This window comes from Zingiber officinale, chromosome 3A (assembly GCF_018446385.1).
Source record: "Zingiber officinale cultivar Zhangliang chromosome 3A, Zo_v1.1, whole genome shotgun sequence".
Classification (NCBI taxonomy): Eukaryota; Viridiplantae; Streptophyta; class Magnoliopsida; order Zingiberales; family Zingiberaceae; genus Zingiber; species Zingiber officinale.
In genome coordinates this window covers 3,486,310-3,513,257 of record NC_055990.1, presented here as the reverse complement: position 1 = coordinate 3,513,257, position 26,948 = coordinate 3,486,310, and the positions used below count along the sequence as shown (strand labels likewise).

Genomic DNA, 26,948 nt, shown 5'->3' with positions numbered 1-26,948 from the left:
GTCTCGTTGTATGTTTTTTTTCCACAACACTTGTTTTTATATTCCGCAGTCAAAGGCTCAGCTCTCCTTCTTCCCTTCCCAAATCCGTCGGGTTTCTCCTTCCCGATCGCCATGTCCTCCTCCCTCCTTCTCCTCCTCCTCCTCCTTTCTCTCTTCTTCCCTTCCTCCCTCTCCGTGGCGGTGACTGCCCAATCGTCGGCCTCGCCGTCCAACAGCTCCACCGTCTACGACATCCTCCAGGAGTACAACCTCCCTCCCGGCATCCTCCCCGACACCGTCAAGTCTTTCTCCGTCGCTTCCGACGGCTACTTCGTCATCGATCTCTACGGCGAGTGCTACGTCGACTTCGAGTACGTCGTCTACTACGCCCCGCGCGTGTCTGGCTTCCTCGGCTACGGCTCCGTCTCCAACCTCGAGGGTGTCCAGATCCGGAGCTATCTCATCTGGTACGGCGTCAGCTACATCAAGGTCGACCTCCCCTACTCCGATTTCGTCTACATCCAGTTCGGCTGGGTCACTCGCAAGCTCGGCATCGACCAGTTCCAGCACATACACTCTTGCAGAGGGAATCTCTCTCTGTTTCAGCGCGCCAAGAAGGCTGTCCGTTCAGCGTTCGAGGTAATGCCACTGTGTAGTTTCTGCGTTTACAATCGATTTACTTTGGTCCATGAGTCAGAGAGACTTTCCAAGTAGCAAAGGTTGCAGGGAGAATTTAAAAGGGCTTATTTTATCCTTGCTTGATAGAGAAACTAAAAAGAATCCAGCTGGACTTCATTGATTCAATGTATTTGCGAACAAGTGGAACTATGTCTTTAGTAGTATGAGAATTACAGATTCCGTCGGTCTAACTTTGAGCTAAATCTTGCTAACAAAAAAAAAGAAGAAGAGAAATAGATAACCCTAGTAGTTTTTTCAATCTTCTTTTTGTCATTTAGTATAATTCAGGGAAATATTGAAGTATAGTCCTGAAATTGGTCAAAGAGAATCTCTTCCATAGATCTTGTTTCTTACGAAATGTTTTTCTTTTCATTAGTGTTATTATAGATCTATCAAAACTTTTATAGGGATTTTTCTTATCTTTCATAATGTTTTAAAAAATCAAATTTATCTCAACATATCCCATAACTGTTAAGTCGATGATGTAGAAAATGTAGATCAGCCTCTTTAACTGCATTGCTTGCCGACTGAGGATAAACTTGCAACGTTAAATTAGTGGAAAATGGAAAAACCTAACTTACCCCTGAATCCCTAACCCCAAGTCTAACCCCACAGCTGCTGAAACCCTCCCTCGACTTCGCTGGTGCCAGCCTCAACAACATCTAGCTTGACTCCTCCCTGCTAGCGTATTACCTCAATGGTGACTTTGCCTTCCTTGCCAACTTCACAAATCATTTATTAATTAACTCTTTTTAATGTTTTCATAGATATGGAATTCCATAGGTTGTAATAGATTTATTAATTAACCCTTTATTTTATGCAAGTATGTCTATGATGGGGAATTTTGTTATTGGTTATATATTGAACCATTTTTTTCCATTTCAGAATATTTTTGTTCCCCAACTTTGAGCAAGTCATGTGAAAGAAAGAACCATCTTGGCAAACAAAGGATTCCCCAAGGTAATTTTGTAAAAGATTTATTGTCCTTGTTTTTTACTTCTTTTTTTTTTCATATCTTGGATTATTGATTCTACGGAATTTCTTCATGATGAGAGTTCAAAAGTGATGGCATTCAATTCTTTGTGATATGTACCTTTTAATAGTTTTTAACTACCAAAATGGTATATGAACATTCTAACCAGTGGCAGATCCAAGACTCGAAGGGCAATGGGCACAAAATTAATTGACGTAAACACTCATGTGATACAAACTTCACTGGTTCCACATATGATGCCATTAATTAGATCTTTGAAATACATTGTATTTGCACAATGAAGTGAAAATGATTATGAAGAATAAATTATAAAGAAACCAAAAAAGTAAATAATTTATTTGTCAAAAAGATATGAGATGAATAGCAATATCTATCCTTAAATAAATGAGATCAGACCTTTAAATATTGAAGTTGAATGGATGCAATGAGATACATTAAAGAGCATCATAACATTATTGTGTGGATAATAACTATGCTATCAAGATAATCAGGGATAAAATATACACTATCTTTAATAATATTTGCCAAGTGGGTGCAATTGACCCCACTGGTCTCTTCCTAGATCTGCCTATGCTTTCAGATGTTATATGATGTTTTAAAATATTTATAATATTAACCAGAATCTCATTATTGTGGGGTTAACTATTAAATGACTGGTTTTGTTCATGATGTAGCATTACATGGTGTCAATTAATAGAGAAGATTCATATAACCAACTATAGATAGTTGTGACTTCCATCTTTTTTTTTTTTGTAGAAATTTTGTATTTGTGCCCTCCCTAAAATATGCATGAACCATATGTTCTATTATACCTTTAATACTTCCTTTATATATGTGGATCAATATTTTCACTTGATTGACCCAAAACTTGTGAATAGTTGCCAATTTTGTATTATCATTATCATGTTTTATATAGGTGGGATTTGAACCCTTGACCTCTAAAATTGATTGATTAATCACTTATCCTATAAACTAGAACCCTTATGAAGGGATGAGGGATCAATTATAAATTTATAGCCTTAATATGGACAAATTGAATTTTTCTTCCTCAAGCGACAAAGATCTAATCATTCATATGTGGAACTACTGAGTTGATTCCTAATCACTTTGTAAACTTTTGGTTTTCCCAATTTGTTAAATACGGTTTCAGCATCCACCCCACAATTCTCTCCTGCACTTATTTGTATTCTCATTGTTATGTAAATCTAGACTCATGCATATCAAATGTTTCCTAGGTAAATCCAAGTCAAATAAGTACATCGAAAACATTTGTGAAGAAGTCATCACAAGTGAAATCTGTCAGTTGAGCTCAGAATGTTTCATAGCCAATGATGGCACACGTGCCTCAGTTTGTGAAAAAAAAAATGCATATTACCCTTTCTCACTTGTACACCTAGATAGTAAACGAGTAGAAGTTTACCATAACTATATCGCAAATGTGCTAGAAATTTTTTTGTGTGTTCTTGTTTAATTGACATGATGATTTATTTTGTGAACTTTTGAAATATGCAGCTCATAGAACTCATCTGAGATTGGCTGGTAGCACGTCTGTCAAGGAGTTGTACTAGTTCATGAAATAATGGTATGTGGATGTTGATTTACTCTATCCATACCTGTACTTTTGTCGATTTATTCTCTGTACCTTCAGTTTGATCACTAGAAGTTACAGAATATATGTTTAGTTTTCGGGAACCCAGAAGAATGAGTCAGTATGTATGAGTTTTGTGATGCTAGTTAATTTTATTTTGAATTATTATTACTATCCCCTTACTGATTATTGCGAGCTTATTTATCTCTCCATAACAAACTGAGTAGAAGAAAATAGTAGGAATTCACAATTTGTTGTGCCTTTCAATGACAAATCTCCATGGTATAGAATAAATGCAAACATGCATCTATTTATTTCTTTTGTTTTCTCTACTTTTCTATACATGAATAGGTTGGTCGTGGCTCAAAATTATATAGAAGGATCGAAATATTTAAATTCTAAATAAATTCTTTAAATAAAATGCCTATTGGGTTGTCGGAGGACTAACGCAGGTGCAGAAAACGGCTGAGAAGCCTCGCTTTGCCGGTTTCTTCTTGGCTGGCACTGCCATGGCATCGGAGCCAAGCTCAGAGTCCAAAGCTGATGTGGATGCCGGCGCTGCATCTGTGGCCCTGGGCATGTCATCGTCGTTTCTGTTGCGCTTCATTTCACCCAAGGGATCTTGATTGTTCCATATGCTTCCCGATGATCCCTGTCGCCGGAATGATACCGTGGATCGTTGCAGCTTAGACATTCATAAACATGCCTCTTCTTCTCCTTGGTCTGAACTAATTGATTTTGCTTGGCTCTGGTATTACTTTTTTTATGTCTCTGGATGGCATTGATCGATAAGAAAGCATGATTCTAGCCATGAATATTATTGGCAACCAGAGCTGCGGTTCCCGCGTTTGCTGCCCTGTAGATAGATAATAACTAAATGTGTCGTTGGTCCTTCAATTTATTCTATCCCACTTGTTGCGCAATTATTTAATTGTAGGTTACTTGAATATATATTTAAAAAAAACATATATTATGACGATATGTTTCATTTGGGATTTTAAATCTTAATTCATAGTTTCCAAATCTAGGGTTGTAAACAGAGGCAAGTTTTATAATGTTTAAGTTTGTGTAATAATAATGAAGTCTAGTTGAGTAATTTTTTACATTTTAAAGTTGTTTGGTTGGTTACTGAATTTCATAATATAAATTTATTTGTTCATTTTATAATTTTCTTAGTTTATTTAGTACGTTGATAAGAGATTTATTGATGAATATAGCTCACATTATTATTTATTAATGTTGTTAACGAATATTATTTATGAATATTTTTCACAAATATTAACAAGAGGAATATATATGTATTTGAGTTTGTTTGTTTAGTTTAACGAATTATTTAAATTTATTCATTTAATGATCTTATGTGTATCGACGAATATAAATAAATTTTTATCAAATTAAACATTAAATTTATTCATGAACATTCAATTTATTTATATCCTTATTCAAATCCACCCTTAAACCGTGAGAAAAGTAGATTAAAAAAAAAAAAAAAAGGTGGTTTGAGGTTGATAGTCTGTGAAGAGCACATTGACACCGTTCTTCTTCCTTCCATGTTGCTAATGAAATTTGAATTCTGATCCTCCTAAGTATTTTATCATTACACCGTGCCGAGAGTAGGGCATTAATTTTATATTATAGTAGAAAGATATTTTGACAAAAATTGAATAATAAGGGCTATCATTTTGATGAAAATAATAACAAAGAGTGCCTTGATTTATTCTAATAATTTTATATAACTTGAGCTAAAATTATCTAGTATCTTTGATGGTAAAAATAAATTCTTAATAAAAACATTGTCATTGGTCTCATATTTGTAACCCTCACAGATTTACAATTTCTATATTGTTCTTACAAAATGGTATTTGTTGTAAGACCCTACCATTCATTTTTTTTTTTCTTCTCTCATCTTCATTTTTATATTGGTATCATATATCAACGCTACAAAATATAGCATGTAAATTATGGTGGTATTTTATCTTAGCACATCGGTTCTTTGTATAGGAGAGGTTAGACATTTAACGAGATATTTTATATCCACTGATAATTGATCTCAAAATTTATTGAAGCAAATGACCATATAAGTACCAAATGCACTAACTTCAAAAAAGAATATTGCACTATTATGAATTTGTTCAACATAACACATAATACTTGATGAATCTTCTGATTTTAGCGTCTATTATAAATACTATATTAGATGTTTGTCTTTGATAAATCTAATTTTTAACTTATGTTATCAAACAAAATGAAAATTAAGACTTTGATTCTCCACAAAATGTTCTTAAAAAAAACTATCACACATAAGTTTAATTTAAGAACCTTTTGCTTAATTAGAAATTAAAACATGTGAGCATTTGGTGCCAATTTTGTTTTTTTTTTAAAAAAAATGCAAACTTTTAACATATAATAATTATAAAAAAAAAACAAAGTATTATAACTTCATTACAAGATGTTGTAAGAGATGTCAATTTGTGGCAAAGGCTATATTTGTTCCAACAATGAAAATAATAGGGCATTTATTAATTTAAAAAAATACTTTATGTTTTACGTATAAAATATTGATCTAGATGTTTACTATTATTATTTGGACAAATTTCTGTTTTTATTTTATTAACGTGAGATTAAGTGGATAAAGAATCAATCCTCTTTAATGTGAGATACAAATAACAAATGCATGAAACATTTCATTCTGAGTTATAATTAATCTTTGAGGAATTAATAAACATAAAATAAAATAAGGTTGCAATTTTAAATGATTGAAAAAATTATTGTTGGCAACGTTACAAGATAAGTTAACACAATAAATGAAATAAATTGTAGATAAATTTGATACAATTGTATCAAGAGAGCATTACAAACTCGAGAATTACACAATCAAAAACAAATTTGATGAGAAACAAATTATTCAATTTCATAATATAGGCCGGCCTTTACGGCTATAATTAGTTAACTTGGTTCATTCCTCCGTTCCTAGAGCATATTGCATAAGAACTTCACCGCAATTAGAAAGTGGCTTGTCCTTCAAGAACCCCAAAGAATTGGCATATCGAACATTAGAAGCAATTCCGACATTATGAGTCACTACGATAGGAGCACTGTTCCTTCCATCATTGATCTCTGAACAATCACTTTGAGAACTCTCCACGAGTTGCATCGCACAAGTTTCTTCTTGATGATCATTAGCTACCGATACATGGTAAGTTCCGGTTGTATCGGTAGTTGCTTCGCTTGTGTAAGTAACTTCGCCGGTGGTAAAATTTTTACATTCTAACTTCACTTTTGCTCCTAGTAGAAAAATAACAATAACCATTATTAAAATTATAGTAGTTCATCTTAATTTAGTGAAAGTAAATGTCATGCCATATATTATAGAAAGTCATAATTTTACCTTCAACATATGTGGTCACAGTGGTTTCGAAACCGGCACGACAAGTATCGCAATACACACGCCCTTCTATGACAATATCGTGAGAAGAAACAACATTCTCAAAGAAGCTAATGAAGGTCAAGAAGAAGCAAAAGGTAAGGAATGCATAGGAACGATTTGCCATCTCGAATCAGATTGTAGAAAATAATGAGAGACAAAAGTGACCGATGAAATTGGGAAGCTTTTGTCCCCTTAAATACTAGTGACTTTTCCTTCTTATAACCGGTGGCGCTTACTTCTCGCAACAAATGAAGGGATGACTTTCTCTACCAACACATGAATAGGAGACTTAGAAGTTGGCTTGCCACACACATACAATTATTATTATTTTGAGAATGAAGATTTATTATTATTATTATTATTATTTTATAGCATCTTAATTTCATCTCATATATATATATATATATATATATATATATATATATATATATAAAGAAATACATTCTAATAAACAAAATTGTCATCCATCATTGCATAAATATACAATTTCTATATTTACTTATTGATACGGTAACAAAAGGGGTCCATCAAGGATGGATCAAAGATGGAAAGAGCGATCGATGTGAAGGTCAGAGTTAACATAGTCGGTCGAGCGAGTGGCAACAGACCGATCAGGCCTCAAAACGTCGAGCAGCTATGGTTGTCCACTCTATGAAAGAAGGTCTTATAATCAAATAGTTATCCAGTGGCTTGTCCGGCCAAACGAAGACAGTGCATCGATACTTCGACGATCAGAGAAAAGAAACCATGTTCACAACTACGACGATCATATAAAGGCAAGTTTGACCGGACTGCTTTTCTAGCCGGACGAAGGGCGATCTACTAAACCAGGTGACTATAAAGGCTAGTCCAACTGGATTTCTTGTCTGGTCGGACGGTGATGATCTACTGAGTCATACGACCAAGAGGAGAACTATTCTGAGCGAGCGAGCTGGGAGTCCCGACCCAACATCTCTCGTTCGGCTAATACTGGAACCCCTTGTATAGCTCATCGTATCTTTTTGGAAGTTTGTGTCACTGACAACAGAGCATGGTCAGTAGGCAAAGCGTACGATAGAAACTTCCCATTATCACATCAGGGATTTACACGCCCCGTTAAGAAATAGTGTCGAGGACACTTTTTTGACTTATCTTTTCATAGGAAAAATAGGGAAACATGCACACCCTTTGAGAAGTGTGCACATACGCTACAAGGGCACTATATAAAGAAGGATCCATACATTGGCGGAGATATGCGTTATTTGTGATTACGCTCTTGTTGCTACTACAGTTCTCTTTGTTCTTCACTATTGTCAGTGACTAACTTAGCATCGGAAGGTCAACACCGTTGACCCCTTCCTTGATCCAGCACTAACGTTTTTAATTTTACAGAGCGAAACAAAATCTTCACACATTCAATCACAGAGTCACATCTTCAATCAACTATCTTCATCCTTTTCAGACATGATGACTTATAAAAAAATATTTGTACTATTATGAAGTAGTCAACAAACACTTTGACCTATATCATCAACCATTAGCAATATTAGAATTTCTTCTTTGATAATTTTAACTAAATGAAATCTAAAGTAAAAGTAAAATAATATTTGATTCTATATTTTTTTAATGGAAATATTATATTTGGCTTTTCATCCATGGTAACCTTTCATAAGCTTCAAAGCTGCCCTAATTAAAATATATCAATCAATTCAATCCCTTCTAAAGTACTCAACCTTCATATAATTACTTGTCAACTACATGATTACCATAATATATTATAGATATTTATCATATTAATTAGTACATACCACTACTGCCAAAATAAATCATCCCATGAATCCCATTTATGATTGAATTAAGAGGCATAGATTTCATACGAAAATATAATATTTAAGGCCAACAAAAATTAAAAGGAGGATGATCTCACTCTCCCCCAATTCAATTTTTGCTTCTCGAATTATTTATTGCCATTCCACTTATTCTTCTTCCCCAAAATAAAGAATTTATTAAATTAAACAATATAATTCCTCTATTGCGAGGCCTGCTCGATCTGTATAAAAATTAATTAATTTTAAGCTTGTTTAATATTGGCGTTAATTTGCACGCGTAAGCCGGCAGAAAACATACATGGCAAGCCGTCACTTTTAAACATTTAATGGCTTTTTGTTTAATGCTCCTTAAAGTTTTAGTATTCTCGTTTCTAGTAAAGTAAATGATCACAATCCGTTTCTAAATTATATTATTTCTATTAAAATAAAACTGTCACTTTCTAATTAATTGGGCATTATGTAGGAACAAAGTTATAGTATTCTCAATTTGATGCCTAGCGTTTTAAATTTTGTAACATTTTTTTTGAACTAAGACTCAATCAAAATTATTAATAATTTTTAACCTAAAAATATGTTTTATATATAGAGTGAACTGGAATATCAACATTTTCATTTAAGTGGTTCGCCCTCTAATTTAAGATGATAATGGGAGTAACGATGAAGTTGTCATTTTAACGATTACACTCTCATAAAGTATGGGAGGGTATTTATCGAAAAATTTTAATCTACTTGTATAGACAGTGTCCTCACTTTTCACATTTAGATAGTTGGCTCCATTAACCCCGAGTGACTCCATCATCCCAAGATTAAATTAATTGTATTTATCTTAGTGTAATAGTCTTTTGCACGAAAAGATTAGATATTCAATAAGATATTTTATAGCCGCTTAAAATTAATTTGAAAGATCTATTTCGGATTGTATGTTTCTTTTGTTGACCTATCAGATATGAAACATTACTCAAGAATCATTAATTATCTAAACTAAATAATATTTTCGTTAATATATAATCTTAGATGAATAATTAAGATTATCAAAAATAATCTCCAACTAAACGTATCCTTAGAGTAACTATGGTACAATTGTATTAATCCGTGGTAGGGGTGATCGCGGATCGGGTTGGTTCGATTATTAAGATAAAAAAACTATCCGACCCTACTAGATCAGATAATACAATATCAGGACCTACATCTGGTCCTATGTCCGGTGGTTATTATGTATCAGATATCCGACAGGTTATCAGTTATTTGGATATCCGATTGTATATCCAATGAAATATAAAATATAAATATAAATCAACAAAAAAAATATATTTTAAAATGATAATAGACATTATTCATTACACGTTGTAGTAACTAATCACCAGCAGCTGTTACAACGGGTAATAATTTATCGACAGTAACTACTACAACGTGTAGCAACTTATCGACAGTAGTTGCTACAAATAGGGATGATCGCGGATCGGGTTAGTTCGATTATTAAGATAAAAAATTATCCAACTCTACTAGATTGAATAATATAATATCATGATCTTACATCCGGCCCTATATCAGATAATTTTTTTTTAATTCGATTCAGATCGATATAAATGGGTTGATCAATTTGACGAGTTGGCTGCTCACCCTAATCCGTGGGAGCAATTTAAGATGATAATTGAACCGTGGCCAGATGGAACCATTTGACTGGTAACTTGACGGGTTAGTCTCGACCGTGTTCACGAGGCACGTTGCGGTCGGTCAATTGGATATATGTGTGCATCTTGTTGTCCTGATGCGGTCTGAGACTTTTGTGTGTCATGGAGGCAACATCCAACTTTAATGGAGGAGGAGGAGGAGAGGTGAGGAGCGTCAACGTGGTCTACTTCCTCAGCCGCCACAGCGGCCGGATCGAGCACCCGCACCTTCTCCGGATTCATCGTCTCCGGCGAGATCGCGTTTACCTTCGTGGTATGATTCTCTGATCTTTTTTTTCTTCTTCTTCTTCTTCTACTTTTTTCTTGTGTTGTGTTGTGATAGCAGAGGTGGGATTGGGACAGATGTGAAGAGATGGCTGTCGGAATTCAGAGGGAAGGACTTGCCGGAGACCTTCACTTGGTCCTACAAGAGGTACTCGTGATCGCCGTCGCTAAAGGCAGCGGCGGAGGATTTAATTTTGTTTGACTCGTGTAGTATGATATCTCAGGCGGTACAGAGGGGGATACGTGTGGCAGGACGTGATGGACGGCGACCTGCTCACGCCCTGCTCCGACAACGAGTACGTCCTCAAGGGCTCCGAGATCGCGAATCACGCGAGCGATGAGAAGGCGGCGCCGCCGGTGGCGAAGGCGAAGATATCCGCAGAGGAGGCGGTCGGCGCTGAGACTCTGCAGATGGTGCCGCGGGGGGAGCAGCTGTCTCCTAAGGCACCGGCGGCGGAGGTGGACGGGGACACGTCGCTGGAGGAGGAGGCATCAAAATTTCAGATTGGAAACGGTAAGCCGAAGATTGCGAAGGAGGAGGATAAGAGATCGGAAGCACCAGCCATTGTCGAGCACGGCGACGGGAACAGAGATCAAGTGAACAAAGGACGCGGCCATAACAACTCCGGCAATAAGCCTGAGACGAGGGCAACGTCGCGAGTGCTGCGCAATATCCTGAGGTGCAAGTCTTCGGTGAAGACGAAGGACGAGGGACTACGGGCGGTTCGCCGGCGGGAGAAGGAGCAACACGCCGGCGGACGGCGACAGGGATGATCGCATCATTCGCATGTCGCCTATGTTGATCTTGCGACTGCTGCGCGTGTGTCAATTTAAACATTATGATTAATAATGAAGGACGAGAATTGTTTTCGCTAATTAGGCGAATGAAAGCTAGAAATTTTATTTGTGTTGGTACTGAATTATTTGGATCGGTTTGTGTTTCATAATTCCTCTATTTACTTTTTATGTAAAAGGTATTAATGCTTATAAAGGATAATACATGATATTGAATAGTTATTTTATTTTTATTTTATATATATATATATATATATATATATATATATATATATATATCACAACGAAAGAGACATGTCCAATGTCAAACTCTTCGCTTTTTTGCCCAGCTGAGAGTAGGACGGTCTCAATCGGATGGTAGTTGAATGTTTGAAATTTCAAAGGTTGCTATTGTCACTCAGATGGAAAATTTTTTTTAGTATTTTATGGAATGAACTCTTATCTTAATAAGCGTTAATAAGCGTTACCACTATGGTGATGGCTGTCTTTCTTTGTAAATTAGTTGAGCATTGTATGTCGATCTAAAAAAAAATATAGAACCGGTCCTCTAAAATTGATCCCACGAATATGAAAGGAAGTAAATACAGATACATAGCTGAAAACGTATAACCGAGACGCTAATCCCAGATAATGACACCCCGAGAATCAAATCCTAAACCTTTCGACCACGAAACCATGAACCCCAGCTGTGCTATGCCCTGGAGACATTGTATGTTGATCTACAAGACATGTCTATAAGTGGATAGATTGTATTAGTGCCTTGTCAACTAATTGACGTAGCAATTCGTTGATAATCCACATTGAGATCACTTTATTGTATCGCTCTTCTGATCTTAGTGGTATTTCAACACATTGAGAAAATAACATTGGAATAGTTGGAAATGCAGCATGCGTCTTCACCAAGCCCTTCCATTATGACCCAAAAAAAAAAAAACAAGAATCCAGCAAAATACAATGTTTCTCGACCCTTCACAATCTACACCTCTGGCAACAAATAAACATATAACGGTCATTTTGTACACCCACGCCACCAAAATTACAAATTTCTCTAGCAGACCAAAAGCAACCCGATCGAACAATGCCCCCACAATTTAATAAACTTGACAAGTGGACGTAAAGAATGCTATGCAATAGCGACAATGTTGCAAACTAGGAAACACATGCCCAGAAGAAGAAAAGAAGAAAGATACAAGCAATGGCTTACGATGATAATACAGATTGCAAAGCAAGCTGTTGCTGAGGCTGCAGGGTAGACCAGGTAGAGGCGAGGACAGCAGGTGGGAGTGTTTGTTGAATCTGTCTCAAGAGACTGATGATTCTACTAACAGTCTGTTCCGAAGCCAGATCCTTCCCTCCGCATAGAACCTAAGAGAAACAAAAGAAAACATGCAAGGATATTTGTAGTGTACGATCAAGTAGATGAGACTCAAGGTTTAATATAATTTTTGTAGTATCAACAAGAAATCCACATACCTCTGCAAACACCGCAACTAGTTTAGGAATTTGCTGATTGTTAGGACCCAAAAGATCCCTATCTGACCTGTTTAACAGAATCCATGGATCAATATTCAGTCTCATATACGAACAAACTAAAGAATCAAAAGACATGGACAAATACATATCTACAGTGAAGGTCATGATGTACCTTTCAACCATTGAACAGAGTTGTTCATGAACAATTTTGGCCTCAATTAAATCATTCTTTATTGGCAAGCAACCCAACCAAGCTGGAACAACCTGGCAGATATGCAGCAGATATACCATGTAGAAATTTTTATTCAGAATGCCCTTTTCAAAGAAAGAGAAGGGAACAAGTTGCAATGATTATAAGATAGCCGCCAACTCAGAAAATGGATGATGGAAAAGGTTGTGAAATCTACGGACAGGAACACAAAAAGGAATGGGAAAATGACTGATCCCTTGAACAAAAAACTATGCATATTCTGGACAATATAATGTTCAAGCAAACTACAAAATGCAATCAGATATCTACACAAGGATTATTGTTCTAAGGTCTAAGAAGTCCTGAAGTTAATATCAATTTGACATCTGAAAGTGATACGATCACACATACAAGTACATAATCAGTATTATGTGTGGGGTAAACAAATATCCAAGTGACTTCCAACTGTTACACAAAAGTAATAGTTCAGAAATCCCACTTTGGTCAAACAAAATCTGTAAGCATTCTGCAGTACAAGACTAATACAAGGCAACCGAACATTAATAGAAAAAACAACTCCATCTTAAAAAATGGCAAATCGAAAAACAGCACATCTTATAATAAATAATCTTTCAGAAAAATATGCTCAGAAGTTCAAACCCATTTTGTTGTGAACTGAACTCTATCTAAGATTGCGCTTGTTTGAAATTAGGAAATGTTAAAAGGTTTAGCAATACTCAGATAAACTGAATAAAACAAATGTCAAATATGTCATTGGTTAACCTAAATAATATCATACATTAGCTACCAAATAAATTCATAATGTGGATGCTTTAGCTGATTAATTTAGCTATAATGCCAAAACAAAAAAGGGGAACACAGTTATAAACAAAAGGAATGAGAAATATTTTGCCAAGTCTTGAAACAGCAAATTTACAATCACCAAAGCACAAAAAGCACAAACAAAATTGCAAAGATAACCAAGACAAACAATTCACCTTAGCTGCATCAATACCATCACGATGGAATTGACATATTTTACCAAGTGCTGAAACAGCATTGTCATATGCCATTACATTGTCCGATTGCAATGCATCAGGATGTCCAATCACATTATTCAAACTAGAGAGAGCCTCTGCATACCAAGAAAACATCGGACAAATTGTTATCAGCCACAACCCAGAGGATTTACCTTATATGTAATAGCATCTTATATGCATAGTTACCTCCAACCAAAGGCCGAAACACTGATCCACCAAATTCAGCACAAACACCAACACCATAAACAGCAGCCTGAAAATAATTACTTATATAAGTAACATCTATATTCCCATAAAATTGTGTGCATATTTGCTGAAAGCATAGCAGGAGCACAAGTATATATGGTAGGAAAGAGGAAGGATGTATCCTAACCTGCCTAACATCTGCATTATCATCATTGCATGCTTCTAATAGGAAAGGAAGGTAGGTATCGTAGTATCTGTCAAATTGAAAACCTGATATTCAATATTTGTGCTGTTCAGAAACAAGCATGAAGACAAAAGATTGAGTGAAAATCATGCCTAAGAGCTGCTTCCTGGCATTGTTCTGCAACATCAACAAAAATGCAAATAGCAATCCTTCTCTCCTCAGGTGTTTTATCCTTTCCCTGCACACAAGACAATGGATGAACATGCTAAACTAGAATTATGGAGTAAATGAATTAGTATGCTGAGCAGAGGAACCAGTTGACAGTGGTCCAAAAGCATCATAAGGCTCAGGTGTTTTATCCTTTCCCTGCACACAAGACAATGGATGAACATGCTAAACTAGAATTATGGAGTAAATGAATTAGTATGCTGAGCAGAGGAACCAGTTGACAGTGGTCCAAAAGCATCATAAGGCAAAGCAAGAAAAATCAGGTAATTGTGCTATGAGATCACAGACAAAATAAAAGAAACTAAACCTTCCAATGAGCAACAACAATATGTAAGTAGATGAATTAGCAAAAGAGAACTTGTTGTTGGCAATCCGAAAACATCATAAAACAAAAAAAGAAAGAGGTTAAATTATCTATCACTATGAAGTCATAGCAACATAAACATTCAAATGAGCAATTGATGTGCATAAAGGTGTATCTAAGGAATGTGTTGAAATAAATATGTTAAAATTTTACAGAGATTTAGCAAAACAAGGGAAAATACATTATCAGACAGCATAGAAGTACCATAGATTCAAAGGGAATTTACAACCATCAGTTTGCAAAATCTTCACCATTCATATGATAACATGCTATTAGTTCATGAATCAAAGATTAGGATAAGCTAAATTACTCCAATATTGTATCAAAATTACACAAGTCAAAAAACAAAAAAAAAAAATCTCACTCTTAACCATACTGTTCATGTTTTGGTGATTCCCAAAATATATATGCTTCATTCTACTTCAACCAGGTCATGAGGATTAACATGAAAATAAAACTGCTGCAGGATAAAAAAAACATATCGTCTGGAAAGAAAGATTACAATAATAAAAATTCAAAACCAACTGCCTTCAAAATCAAGAACATCATAGATATATATGAAATTATTGTCATCGGCACAGCTATTGGAGTAGTCGATAAGAGTGCCAAAATTAGACTATATCTTGAACAAGTTAACAAAACATACCAGCATTGGAGTAATATAAAGAGAGAGCTCGTCAAAGAACGGCAGGAAAGACGCCTTGAAGGTCTTAATCAGAGTTCCAAGGCAATCCCCAATCTGAATTGGAATAACCAGAGAAGATGATGATACACTAATTTCATAAAATTACTTAAAAATGTGTCGCTTTGAATCAAAAGAATCTTGCAACAAATCCACAAAGTGGCATTTTTTTGAACTGCATTAATAACCTGATCAAACACTTCTTCCTCCTGCTCATTTTCTTCCTTGAGGATTTCCTCTTCCTCGGCATCAAAATCCTCAGCTTTCGTCCTTTCGGCTCTTTCTTTTTTCCTAGATGCACTGGCAGTTATCACATGCTTTATTTGATCAACTATGCTTTTAACCTGGTCTTCACTGAGAAGTGACCCACTTAACTGCATACGAACAAAAAATCAAAAGGAACACTGATTTAGCATTGATTATTACACGTATAAACACATGGAAACCTAGCAACGTTTTAACCAACAAGCATAAGCAGTATTTGGGAAGGCCATTATAAAGACACATATGCAACAAATTACATAGAAATATATTTTACAATAATTATATTCAAGATAATTAAAATAAAAGGTCCATAATAATTTACTCTTACCGCGCATAATACTTGCCATAATACAAATACCTTTAATCAATAAAAACTAGATCCATGATCTTCTGGTCATCTATCTGATCTTAACTTAGATATTTTACATGGGTTGAGAACAAAAAGGAACTAGCTTGATATTGCTGGTATTCCAATAAAACAAGTTGGCATAAGACATACAGAGAGAGAGAGAGAGAGAGAGAGAGAGAATGAGGTGATAATTTTAAGAGCTTAATATAGTTAGTGTTAGATGGATTGGATTTTTCACTCTCCTCTAGTCTATCTCCATTTTTTAAAGCTGTGGAAGTTTCTAAAGGTATTTCCAAAATGAGGTTTTTATATTTTATATTACCAACCTTTCACAAAGGATTGCATCAGGACTTGAAAGTTGTAAGTGACGTGAAGAGACATGGCAATCCTACATCTTTTACTATGCTAGATAGCATTTTGACAATAAACCCAAATCCAAGTAACTAGAATCAACACATCTCTCTAATAAATCAGGAATTACAAAATAAATATATACAGTGGAAAACTGATTAGCAAACAAAAAGACATGTTTTTTCATCTGTGCTTACACTATAGACATTACCAAGTTGATCAAATGCAGATGCTGCTAGTTATAATACCACATAAATCTAGTAACATTGGTCTATTACACAAATTTTGAAATAAAAAAAAATGTAGGTATGGGATGAGTTGGAAAAAAGGCTACAGTTTGCGTCATGTGGAATGTTCATGGTTTTCAAATAACAATCCTTGTAAGGAAAAGGAAACACAGATTTTATTCAGCAGAAAATGTAGAGAAAATAGTAAGTTTTTCCTTTTGACTCATTCATACTATTGAACAAATGAAACATATGCAGCTATCTGCTAAAAGCAAGAGAGGGTTGGTTAAAGCAATTTTAGTATGCCTCTTCTACTGGAATTCATTGTGAAATATGGGTTTGCTACATTGAACTTTATGATTGTCCCCATTTGCTTGTATTCAAGCCTTTAGACACCTTTGTCTTCAATGTTCCTGAACGCCTTTGTAAAGTTATAATGTAAAGCCTGAAGTCATATTCCAAGGGGGCTACTGTTTCTCATTGAATAAATGATGATAATCTTCGTTGCTAGAACGTACCTGCATGCACTCATTCAGTGAATCCAGCATGCTTGCACAGATTTCTGTTTCTGGTTCCTGCAATAAGAGTATTATAGCAATAAATATCAATAACTAGACACATTAAAAGACAAAGACCATTTCCTTAGAATAACCTTCTGCAATGCTTCAACAAGAGCTGGGATTATGTAGTCTGATAATTGCTTAACATATGATTCATCACGGCCTTGAGCTTGCCCCTTTTCAACAGCTAGTTTTGCCGATCGGAGTAATTCCGGCATAGCTAAAGACAAGTAGAATGTACGTGTATAACCCTTGATAATTTTAACCTTGACAAAAAAAAGTCATGAAAAAGAGATACAAACAGGTACCTGCAACAGCAGCCTTCCTTACTTCTTCATGGAAATAGAATTTAAGTAAAGGTACCAGTGTAGGAGCGACCTACATTCAGTTTGGATTTTATAGAATTAGCTCTCGAGCATTGCGATTCCATAATCAACTTTTAATAAAAAATGATAAATGGGGATCAAAATTGACCTGATCAATCCACGGATAGAAGCCCTCTTTTAGCTCATCAGCATAGCAGCATAGCATGTTACAAGCAGTGGCTTTCTCCTCCAATACACTTGTCCGAATTCCTATCCTTTTATCTCCAAGAGTAATGGTTTCAACACTGCAAGTAAATATAGCAGTGAGAATAATCAAAGTATATGAAGGCGACAGACCATTCTAATGAAGGTCTGACTCATAAAATTCTCCTATCTACTTCAAAGAGTTAAGCTCTGTAAAGCTATGCAAAATTAGACATTGAAATGAAGGTTTGGCTCATAAAGTTATCCGCTTTGTATCAAAGAGTGAAGCTCCGTAAAATAGCAGAGACCATGTGCATTTCATCCTTCGTATACCCAAAACCACAGAAGTTTAGTGGATTGAGTGATCAATAAGCAAACATGAAAGCAAATGATAATATGCTTTGAGTGAAACAAACCTTTCATCATCTGAATCTTCTATGTCATCATCTGAACCTGCAGATGTGATAGTTACATCTGGTTTCAGCTGGGCAGATTGAAGCAATGGGGGCATAACAACATTCATGTATGGCAGAAAATCCTGTCCTAGGCATTTGCATAACCTGGCCCATGCCTATTTAAAAAATATATACAAAAAAATTTAAAATAAAAGTTAGCTATGGCCATATCATTTCCTGACATTGATCTATTGGACCTCAAGCACACCTGAAGCATATAGCTTGTAGTAGGATCATCCGTCTCCATTTGTGATCCTTGCAATGCCATCAAAACTTCCATTACCTAGCATAACAGAAATAAGCAAATATAATATATATATATATATATATATATATATATATATAGAGTAAGAAATTAAAAGACTATAAGAAAGTTTATTCAGAAAAACTGCAGATAAACAGATACCAGATAATAAAAAAGCATACAACAGTGGTATATGATTGAGTCACTGCAGAAATATAACCTGGAATGAATTAGTATATGCTCCATAATTTGACAAGAATAAGTACCACCACGTGTTAGAAAATATAAGTATACATTATTATATTAGAAAATCATATTAATCAAACTAATCAATCAATATAAATAAAACATACAATAATATACATATGCCTGTAAATAATTATGTTAGTCATCCAAAGCAACTCGTGATTCGATTAAAAAAATATTTTACATATGGATTTGAACAGCAAATATCACACGCACCATGTAACATTAAAAACCTGTCAGCCAGCTGATGCAATCTCAAAAGAAGAATTAGATGTACTCCTAGCGAGGAGGATCTCATTCTCCTTCCAATCAAACATAAATACAGGGAAAGCTTACCCTCTCTCCTCAAACACTAAAAAGAAAATAGATTTATGGATGAAATAATTTAAAACAATGGCAAATAGAATTTTAGCAAACTAGAGAATTGACAATTGATGGGAGCTCCATGTGTGTAGTTCCTACCAGGGCAAGTGCTGGGCCAAGTACAGAGAGAAGGGGGAAGTTAATCTCTCATTTTTGTTGTTTTCTTCAAGAGATAGAAATCATGGTTTCTATCAAGGGTCCCACCCCTACTTTCCCTACCCCTATTTCATTTTCTTCCTTCTTCCACATAAGTGATTCATATTAACATGTTCCTCTTCAGGTGAGTATTTTAAAAGTAATCCAGACAAATCACTTAATCATTTCAAGCGACTAAGATGGAAACATTAGGATTAAAAAATCAGAATACCCTCTTCCCACAACTTGCAGCCTCACAGAACAACAACGCGGGAAATTCACAGAACAGCACCAACCATCGACCCCCTCAAACTTGAAATCGCTGTTCTGATCATCTTTTCTACCTTTTCTTCTCCTTTGCAGGATATCTTCATGTATCTTCTTTTGTAAGCATCTCATATAATGGTAACTTAATGCTCTTTTAATCTCACTTCTTTTGGAGTTTTTTCCTCTCTTACTGTTTACAGAGTGCAGATTTTTCCTCCTTGCAAGGAGATATCATCTATCTTCTTCTCCATCAACTCCTCTTTGATAGTTACAGAGTACAGATTTCTTTCTCCATACATGGAAATATCCTCTATCTTCTTCTCCATCATCTCCTCTTCCCCATTTCTCTTCCTTTAATCACAGTGTATGGTCTTCTAATATGTGCAAAATTCTTCACTGATTTATCCTCTTCTAGCTGCAAAGTGCAAAATTTTACTTCCTCACAAAGAGGAATTCTCTATCTTCTTTGCTATCATATTTTAACTTGTCTCTTTAAACCCTTTAACTATTTATAGCTAGTTTGATTGTTATGTACTTGTATGTTTTGTTATGTAATGTATTTTCTAGCAGTGTGCAATGATGAATTCTGTGTTAAGTTTACTTTATCGTTTGTTATGTGAACATGCTTATACTTTGTTCAACCAATAGACTTTGTTGCATAGATGTCACTCATACTTGGTGTTCATATCAATTTAACAATTAATATTTTTGGATGACAAACACATGCCTACAAAAGCTGTGAGTTGTGAGCTCATCGCTTGCTGTCTGAAACTGCCTTTTAAAACCTTATATGTTACAATATCTACTTGCATATGTAAATAATGTATACATATATTCATAAAATCGAAACTAATTGCAGTAGAACTATGTTATCAACTTTACAGATTTAAATAGTTTCAATTTACAGAATTCAATGGAAGAGTTAATAAAAACTTTCATCAAGAGTTACTAACAACCTTTAATTACCGAGATTCAGGCTTTGATCTTATTCTCGAATAAAAATTTAGATAGTGATAGGTGAATTGATAGGATAAACTCAATTTCTCATATTAAAAGTAAAGGATAGAGTATATAATACTCTTTTTCATAAAACAATTTAACTTTAATGTTAGCTAAAATAAGAACATCCAAAATGGATGAATAATGTGATCATACCTGTTTAGCATCATCCCTGAACTTTTCCTTGCCCACTGCCATTCCTACCAAACTTATGCACTCCATTGATTTTGCACGAAGCATCCTGTTTGATTTATTAGTCGCATTCATCAATATCACTTTGAGGTAAGGCATAACGGCATCATAGTACTTCTGAAATTGTTCCTGCATTGTGATATAACATTTGATTTAGTATGGTCAAAACAATATGTTAAAAAGCTTCACAAAAATGTCTATGACAAATACTTGTGATGAATCTGCCACTGAAGCTAAAGCTGTTAAAGCTCCTTCTTGAACCATCTGGTTCCCATTCTGGAAAAAAAACAATGCATTACATTTATACATAAATTACCAACCAAAAGCTAAGCAGGTATACAAATTTAATGAGATTAATTCACAAATTGTCCATATACCTGTAGCAGAACTAGTAACTTCCCTACGATTCCATCTAGGTAAGGTGTCAAAATATCAGGAGTGCAATTTTCACAGAAATTCAAAACAGCTGAAGATGCATGAGCCTGTAAATCAATCAATAGAAATTGAGAAAGGACTGGAATATTTTGTTCTCAGAAAAATATAATAAGTGTATAATTCAAAAATAAATTGATAACTCAAGAATATTCAGCAGATGGCAAGCAACTTAATAATTAGTGAGAAACAGATGGCAAATTCCAACTAACAATAAAATATAAATTACTAATTCTGCCATCAAGCATAACTTGTACAGCATACAAGTTATTAGTATATAACAAAATACCAAGGTATCAGTATAACACACAGCTAAATATGATACCAAATCAAAATTAAGAAAATATTAAATATCAGTACTTAAATAATAATAAATTGACTTTCAACTTGTAATTGTATCTGGAATTACTATGTCCTTTTTATCCTTCTTATGTTTACCATTGCCAGTCATAGAAATTATTATCTTCAGTTCCAATCATAACAATCCAATCCCTTGATATTGATGATACTAATCTTTTGGGCCAGCTGATCCCAATATGAAGAATTCTACTGATCCATGGATGAAAAAAATGGTTGACCCTGATATAGACTAGTCAAATTGGATCCAAGCTGTATGACTATTTTGGTTTTTTCCAAAAGTCAAGCAACATCATCAGTATGTTGGTTTACCTTAAGAAACAAATTTAAGCCAATTAGAATTCATGCAAAAATAAATTGCAATTTGAGTGAGAATCAATACTTGTTTTAAAAATCAATTGAGATTTCACTTGACCAATTGATATTTTCTAAACAAATAAATTCTAATATTGATTAAACACATGCCCCATGCATTTCCCTAATCATCCTCACTTTTGCTTCTGCAAGGTTTCCAAGATTTAGATATGAAAGCAAATAAGCATATCAATAAGTAATTATGTGTTTCGCATATAGTATTTTTTTTAAAAAAAAATTGTGCTTAATTTCTATTAATTTTAGCTTGAAAATTATTTTCTGAAACAACTTTGATTATTGTTTAGAGAGCTAAATTCACCATAATCTACATTAACCAACCTGAATCACAATTATTGAACTTCTCAACTATTGTTGTAATAAATGACCTCTTAGGTGAGAAACAGATTCGTCTGGCAGGAAAAAGCAAACAAAAGTATCCAGAAATACAAAATACTGCCCCATGCATACCTGGGCATACTTACAATTCTAATCAGATTCATGTACAATGATTGGAAGCACATGAGAAAGCTTCCTATTTAAGCAAATAATTATTTATTCTTATGACATTAACATTAAGGTGTACTGTATCATTGCAATACAGCTCTAATGATAAGGGGCACCTCATGCGCCAGGCTTCTAGAGATGAGACCTTTTGGCGAAGCCAAATCAGTTTCAGGCCACCAACCCCTGCAAACTGGTGAGAAGGACCTATGGAGTAAAGGGAAGCATGTACATTGTCACACTCCCTGCCTTCCAAAGATGCCTAGAGAACAGGCCACAAACAGCAGAGTGACAACCTAGGAATCAAGGACATTAAGTTTTAGTAGAACTCCTTCTGCAGACATTAAAACACATTCTAGTGGTGGGCATGCCCCTTCCATCACCATCCAGACACATTCTAGTAAATGTTTTCTTAGTAGGGAAGCACTTCAGTGAGATAAGTGTAACCATGGGTAGACATGTCCTATATTAATGCATAGCTAAACTATTTGCAGAGATCAACATAGGGAGGATAATAGAGGGAAAAGATTTTCCGCCAATGTAATTATTGTTAAACGAGAACATAAGAGGAATCTATCATTGCACACCACAAGGAAACCCATATACAGACAATTTCTGTATCTACTTTAACTATGCTTGCATAAAGAAAAGATGAGCTTAAAAAATTAATAAGTTTAACAGTATCCAAGATACTTGCCTGCACACGAGGATTCTGGAAATCATCCATCGCTGATGCCAATGCAGGAAGCACCCTCTGATGATATTGGAGTTGCAAATCTGGCCCCAAATCTGTGGACAACTGACCAATGGCATTAATTGCTGCCCAGCGAACACGAGGATGGGGATCTTGGAAAGAGCTTAGAACCATGGTCACTACTTGTTCCAGATTTTTTAACATCACCTGCACAAATAAAGAATAAATCACACTTAAACTTGTTTTGACTGTGTTTTGACAAGATATAATGCTTCAATTCGTGTTTTAACAAAATGCAGATGAATCAATTAAAGATCACAGTACAACCTTTGAACAACCTTCAGCTATCTGTGCAAGAGCGACAAGAGCTGCATGGTGTTTCTGCCACTCAGGGGCAGCCAGGTAAGCTGGTAAGAGCTCCGAGGCTACTGGAACGATTGTGTTTCCACCAACTGCAATTGCAAGACGGTCAAGGCATTCCTGTGCAACGCCATAGTTGCTAGTTTCTCCAGCATCCTCATCCTGAACCTCAGCAGTGTGCCAAGCAGGATCATCCTCTAAATCAAGGAGCATTTTCATGAGCACAGCAAATAGTCTGCTGAGAAACTGGGGGAGCTTCCGCATCATCCCAGGGGCTCGCTCCCTTGCTTCAGCAAGGGTGATAACGAACTCAATAGCTAAGTGGCGAGTACCCTCCTCAAGTCCATCTGCCTCGGCAATCTGCATCATGGCTCCAACAACATCGCCAATCTGACGGCGAAGGAACCTTGGTTCTGCGCCTGCGAGTTCAACAAGGAGTTCAAGAGCCTCCTGTGCGGCAGCTTCGTGGCCAGAATTGAGAGACTCAGTAAGTGTTCGCATCATGGCAGGGAGAAGCTCAGCTAGGCGGTTACGATCCGCAGTAGACTCCAGGGAAGTGACGAGGTTGACTGCAGCAGAGAGTGCAGCAACGCGAACATCGGGAGCGGAAGAGTGGGAGAGTGCGGCAAGGAGAAGGGAGTGGAGGGTGGTGAGGTGGGGGCCGATGAAGGAGGCATCGTCCGCGAGGACATAGGCAATCTGGGAAAATATGAGGAGAGCAGACTCCTGGAGACGAGGGGAAGCGTCGGAGGCGGAGACGGCGTGGAAGAGGAAGGGAAGAAGATCGGGCCAGGCCGACTCGGGGAGGAGGGAGACGGCGAGGGCGGAGATGGTGTCGGCGACCTTCTTGGCAGTGGAGCGGTCGGGCTCCTGGTGGAGGACGGCGAGGAGGAGAGACTTGAGAGAGGTCTGGGAGGATGGTGAGAGCCGGGGCCAGAAGGGTGCGTCGGAGTCACGGTGTGTGAGGAGCTTGCGGAGGAGGACGGCGGACATGGCGCGGAAGTCCAGCGCCGGGGAAGAGTGGAGGACGGAGGCGAGCTTAAGGGCTAGGGCGTCCGGGTGCAGGTCGCGGCAGAGATTGAAGAGGGACTCGGCGTGGGACCGCTGCTCGTTGGAGGCGGACATCAACTGGCCGATCAGAGACTCGAAGGGGCCTGATTCCGCCGAGCCGAGAATCACCGCAATCTGCTGCTGCTGATCCATTCTTCCGCTGCTGTCTTCTTCCGAAGGTGATGGTGCTGAAGCGGCGGCAGAAGAAGACGGCGACGAACGGCGGTCGAGGAGTTGATGCTCTCTCTTCTCGGAGAAATAGCGAGGTTGTCGACCCTTTTTATTGTTAGTGACTTAGGGTTTTCAAGAGGTAGAATTAGTGGGTTGGAAACAATCAGATTAACAGTTAATACGAGATTAATCGTGGGCTGAAACTTTAGCAAGTTTAAAAATTACTTCGATTAGATTTTTTTAAAAGCAGATATTGACAATAAATAATGGCCAAAATTACATAGGCGCTCATTTTCGTTAAATAAGCACCCATTTTTTTTTATTAAAGTTAAATCAGCGTTTCTTTGAGCCCCGTTCAAAATACTTTTATATTGTGATCATTATTATATCGCGCAGAAACTAACAACTAATTTTTACAAGTATAGAAAGTAGCATCTGACTTTTATCATGAAAGTTAGCAACTAGTTTTCTACCCTACATTGTCTTATCATTCAACTGTGTAAAAATTAGATTGGTAGTTTCTATACATGGTAAAAATTAGCATCTAGTTTTTATAATTATAGAAATTAATTACTAGTTTTTATAATATCGAATTAATATCCTATTAAATTTATAAATGATAATTTGATTAAAATAGCATTTCAACTAGCAAATTAAACAATGAAGACTCCATAACACTTGTTACATTTTAAATAAACATAATCAAATCATAATTGAGCATGCAGAAGCTATAGTGTAACTTTTACAACGTATAATAGTTGTTGGACCGTTGACTGGTTAGGAGTGAATAGTCCTAAAAAATGAGTCAGACAAATCTTTTACTTTTGAACTTAGCAAAAATACAATATTAATTAAAGTAAGTAATTAACATGAAAAACAATAACTTAAAGAAAGGTAAGAAGGCTAAGAGTTTTATTTTGTTACAACTTAGGTGGTTGTTAATCTAAGTCAGTTAAAAAGTTCCATTAAAAAATAACCCCTTCGTGAAAGTGGAGTTGTCTTTTATAGACTTTGAAAGCTCAAGAGTTACTAAAGAAATCAATACATTGATTGTTGTTTTACTTCCTAGATTTAGGGTGTTATTTATAACATTTTGGAAAAAGTTACCTTTTACTGACATGACATACGTCTTAGGTCCATCGGAAACGCCTCGGGTCCCAAAATTGACAGAAAGCGCTGTCAGTGCTCGAGGTGCCTCCGATCCACTTTGAAGTGCCTTGAGCACTGTTCATTTGATCATTTTTTTCCTCACGCTCGCTTGGGTGATGCTTCGGTCGTCCGGAGTTAAGCGCACCCGAATCCAACTTCAACCTTTCCCTTGAGCAGGCTTCCTCCTCTACTTATTGTCCCTCGGATGTGTCGTGCACGTCCTTCTCGTTCACTGGTATACTCTTCCGTAGCTCCTCGTCCCTCAGATGCATTGAGTCTGTTAACTCACTTTCCATGTCATCCTTCTTTCTCGCTATGCCTTTCCATTGACTTCTTATGTTTCTAAGTCCTTACACACTCAACACACAAAGATATCAAATACATAAAGTATAACTTAACTCGGTTGATCACATAACTATCTTGGGATACTTATAATCTCTTTTTTTTTAATATGCGTTGATCCGGTGACAAGGCCGGGGGGCCCTCATGAGGGCAAGGTCAACGACACGTGGAGGTCAACAGTCAAAGGGGGCTCGACGAGCGGGCGGGACATGCTGATCACTAGGCAAGGACCTTCATTCGAGAAAACAACCATCTTGCCGTGAGCCCAAATTTCCAATAAGGGAAAAAGATCATATGGCCGAGCGGGTGAGCCAGCTCGGCCGCATTGCAAATCAAGAATAAAGGCTGAGCGGTTTCCCGCTCGGCCAGGGTGTCCGGCTACAAGAGCCGAGCGGGCGACGACTCTGAACCATCCCGAGCGGACGACCACCGACGCCAGACCAAAGGCGAATAGTCTGGCCGAGCGGTTTGATGGTCGATCCGAGAAGAAGAAGTCACATAGTATGGGACAGCGGGTACGTCATCTTAGTAACCCCTATTGCTGACAACAGGCATGTTCGAAGACCAGGCCATACTCAGTATCGTACGACAAAAGGTTCTGCTGTCCCATCAAGGAGACGCTCAGACTGTAGCAGTATGGCGTCAGACATGCACGTGCACACCTCGGTTTATGTGCACCAAGCTCCCATAGCTCTATATAAGAGCCCTTGGACTTCACCGGAGGTAGGAGAATATCTGATCTAAAAAAGCCACTCTCTTGCTTTTCGTCTGCCTGACTTGAGCATCGGAGGGTCGTCGCCGGGAAC

General features: G+C 36.6%; 4 protein-coding genes across 5 annotated transcripts; 2 read left to right on the top strand and 2 right to left on the bottom strand.

Moving 5' to 3' along the window:
• On the top strand, positions 1–4,210 carry LOC122051056. Of its 2 annotated transcripts, XM_042611985.1 has the most exons (4): positions 1–618; positions 1,543–1,617; positions 3,164–3,233; positions 3,692–4,210. In XM_042611985.1, the coding sequence occupies exons 1-2, from the start codon at positions 112–114 to the stop codon at positions 1,564–1,566; spliced, it is 531 nt and encodes a 176-aa protein (XP_042467919.1). In that variant the 5' UTR covers positions 1–111; the 3' UTR covers positions 1,567–1,617; positions 3,164–3,233; positions 3,692–4,210. The 2 variants fall into 2 exon arrangements, with proteins under 2 accessions (XP_042467919.1, XP_042467918.1); XM_042611984.1 differs by lacking the exon at positions 3,692–4,210 and having other exon boundaries at positions 3,164–3,411.
• A 1,985-nt stretch (positions 4,211–6,195) lies between these two features.
• LOC122053470 (major pollen allergen Lol p 11-like) lies at positions 6,196–6,790 on the bottom strand. Its single transcript, XM_042615524.1, has 2 exons — positions 6,628–6,790; positions 6,196–6,524 (listed from the first exon to the last, which is right to left on the bottom strand). The coding sequence occupies exons 1-2, from the start codon at positions 6,788–6,790 to the stop codon at positions 6,196–6,198; spliced, it is 492 nt and encodes a 163-aa protein (XP_042471458.1).
• Positions 6,791–10,252: 3,462 nt separating this feature from the next.
• Positions 10,253–11,359, top strand: LOC122053515 (protein SOSEKI 1-like). The gene is made up of 3 exons (XM_042615570.1): positions 10,253–10,418; positions 10,508–10,577; positions 10,654–11,359. Exons 1-3 carry the CDS (start codon positions 10,268–10,270, stop codon positions 11,201–11,203), a joined length of 771 nt encoding a protein of 256 aa, XP_042471504.1. The 5' UTR covers positions 10,253–10,267; the 3' UTR covers positions 11,204–11,359.
• A 737-nt stretch (positions 11,360–12,096) lies between these two features.
• LOC122051055 (importin-5-like) lies at positions 12,097–24,768 on the bottom strand. Its single transcript, XM_042611983.1, has 20 exons — positions 23,398–24,768; positions 23,074–23,277; positions 21,110–21,214; positions 20,943–21,008; positions 20,697–20,861; positions 18,495–18,569; positions 18,248–18,402; positions 17,797–17,932; positions 17,631–17,700; positions 17,415–17,542; positions 17,281–17,337; positions 15,760–15,945; positions 15,536–15,628; positions 14,450–14,535; positions 14,301–14,367; positions 14,114–14,180; positions 13,886–14,022; positions 12,870–12,961; positions 12,698–12,764; positions 12,097–12,589 (listed from the first exon to the last, which is right to left on the bottom strand). Exons 1-20 carry the CDS (start codon positions 24,631–24,633, stop codon positions 12,425–12,427), a joined length of 3,357 nt encoding a protein of 1,118 aa, XP_042467917.1. The 5' UTR covers positions 24,634–24,768; the 3' UTR covers positions 12,097–12,424.
• Positions 24,769–26,948: the final 2,180 nt, after the last annotated feature.

Excerpts from the sequence above, each read along its gene's own strand:
- LOC122053515 (XM_042615570.1), top strand. The coding sequence starts at position 10,268 with ATGGAGGCAACATCCAACTTTAATGGAGGAGGAGGAGGAGAGGTGAGG. Across the intron at positions 10,419-10,507 it reads AGATCGCGTTTACCTTCGTG|ATGTGAAGAGATGGCTGTCG; the intron begins GTATGATTCTCT and ends GGATTGGGACAG. Across the intron at positions 10,578-10,653 it reads TTCACTTGGTCCTACAAGAG|GCGGTACAGAGGGGGATACG; the intron begins GTACTCGTGATC and ends ATGATATCTCAG.
- LOC122051056 (XM_042611985.1), top strand. The coding sequence starts at position 112 with ATGTCCTCCTCCCTCCTTCTCCTCCTCCTCCTCCTTTCTCTCTTCTTC. Across the intron at positions 619-1,542 it reads CTGTCCGTTCAGCGTTCGAG|AATATTTTTGTTCCCCAACT; the intron begins GTAATGCCACTG and ends TTTCCATTTCAG.
- LOC122053470 (XM_042615524.1), bottom strand. The coding sequence starts at position 6,790 with ATGGCAAATCGTTCCTATGCATTCCTTACCTTTTGCTTCTTCTTGACC. Across the intron at positions 6,525-6,627 it reads TGTGACCACATATGTTGAAG|GAGCAAAAGTGAAGTTAGAA; the intron begins GTAAAATTATGA and ends TTTTTCTACTAG.
- LOC122051055 (XM_042611983.1), bottom strand. The coding sequence starts at position 24,633 with ATGGATCAGCAGCAGCAGATTGCGGTGATTCTCGGCTCGGCGGAATCA. Across the intron at positions 21,009-21,109 it reads AGTTACTAGTTCTGCTACAG|AATGGGAACCAGATGGTTCA; the intron begins GTATATGGACAA and ends TTTTTTTTCCAG. Across the intron at positions 17,338-17,414 it reads TTGTTGAAGCATTGCAGAAG|GAACCAGAAACAGAAATCTG; the intron begins GTTATTCTAAGG and ends CTCTTATTGCAG.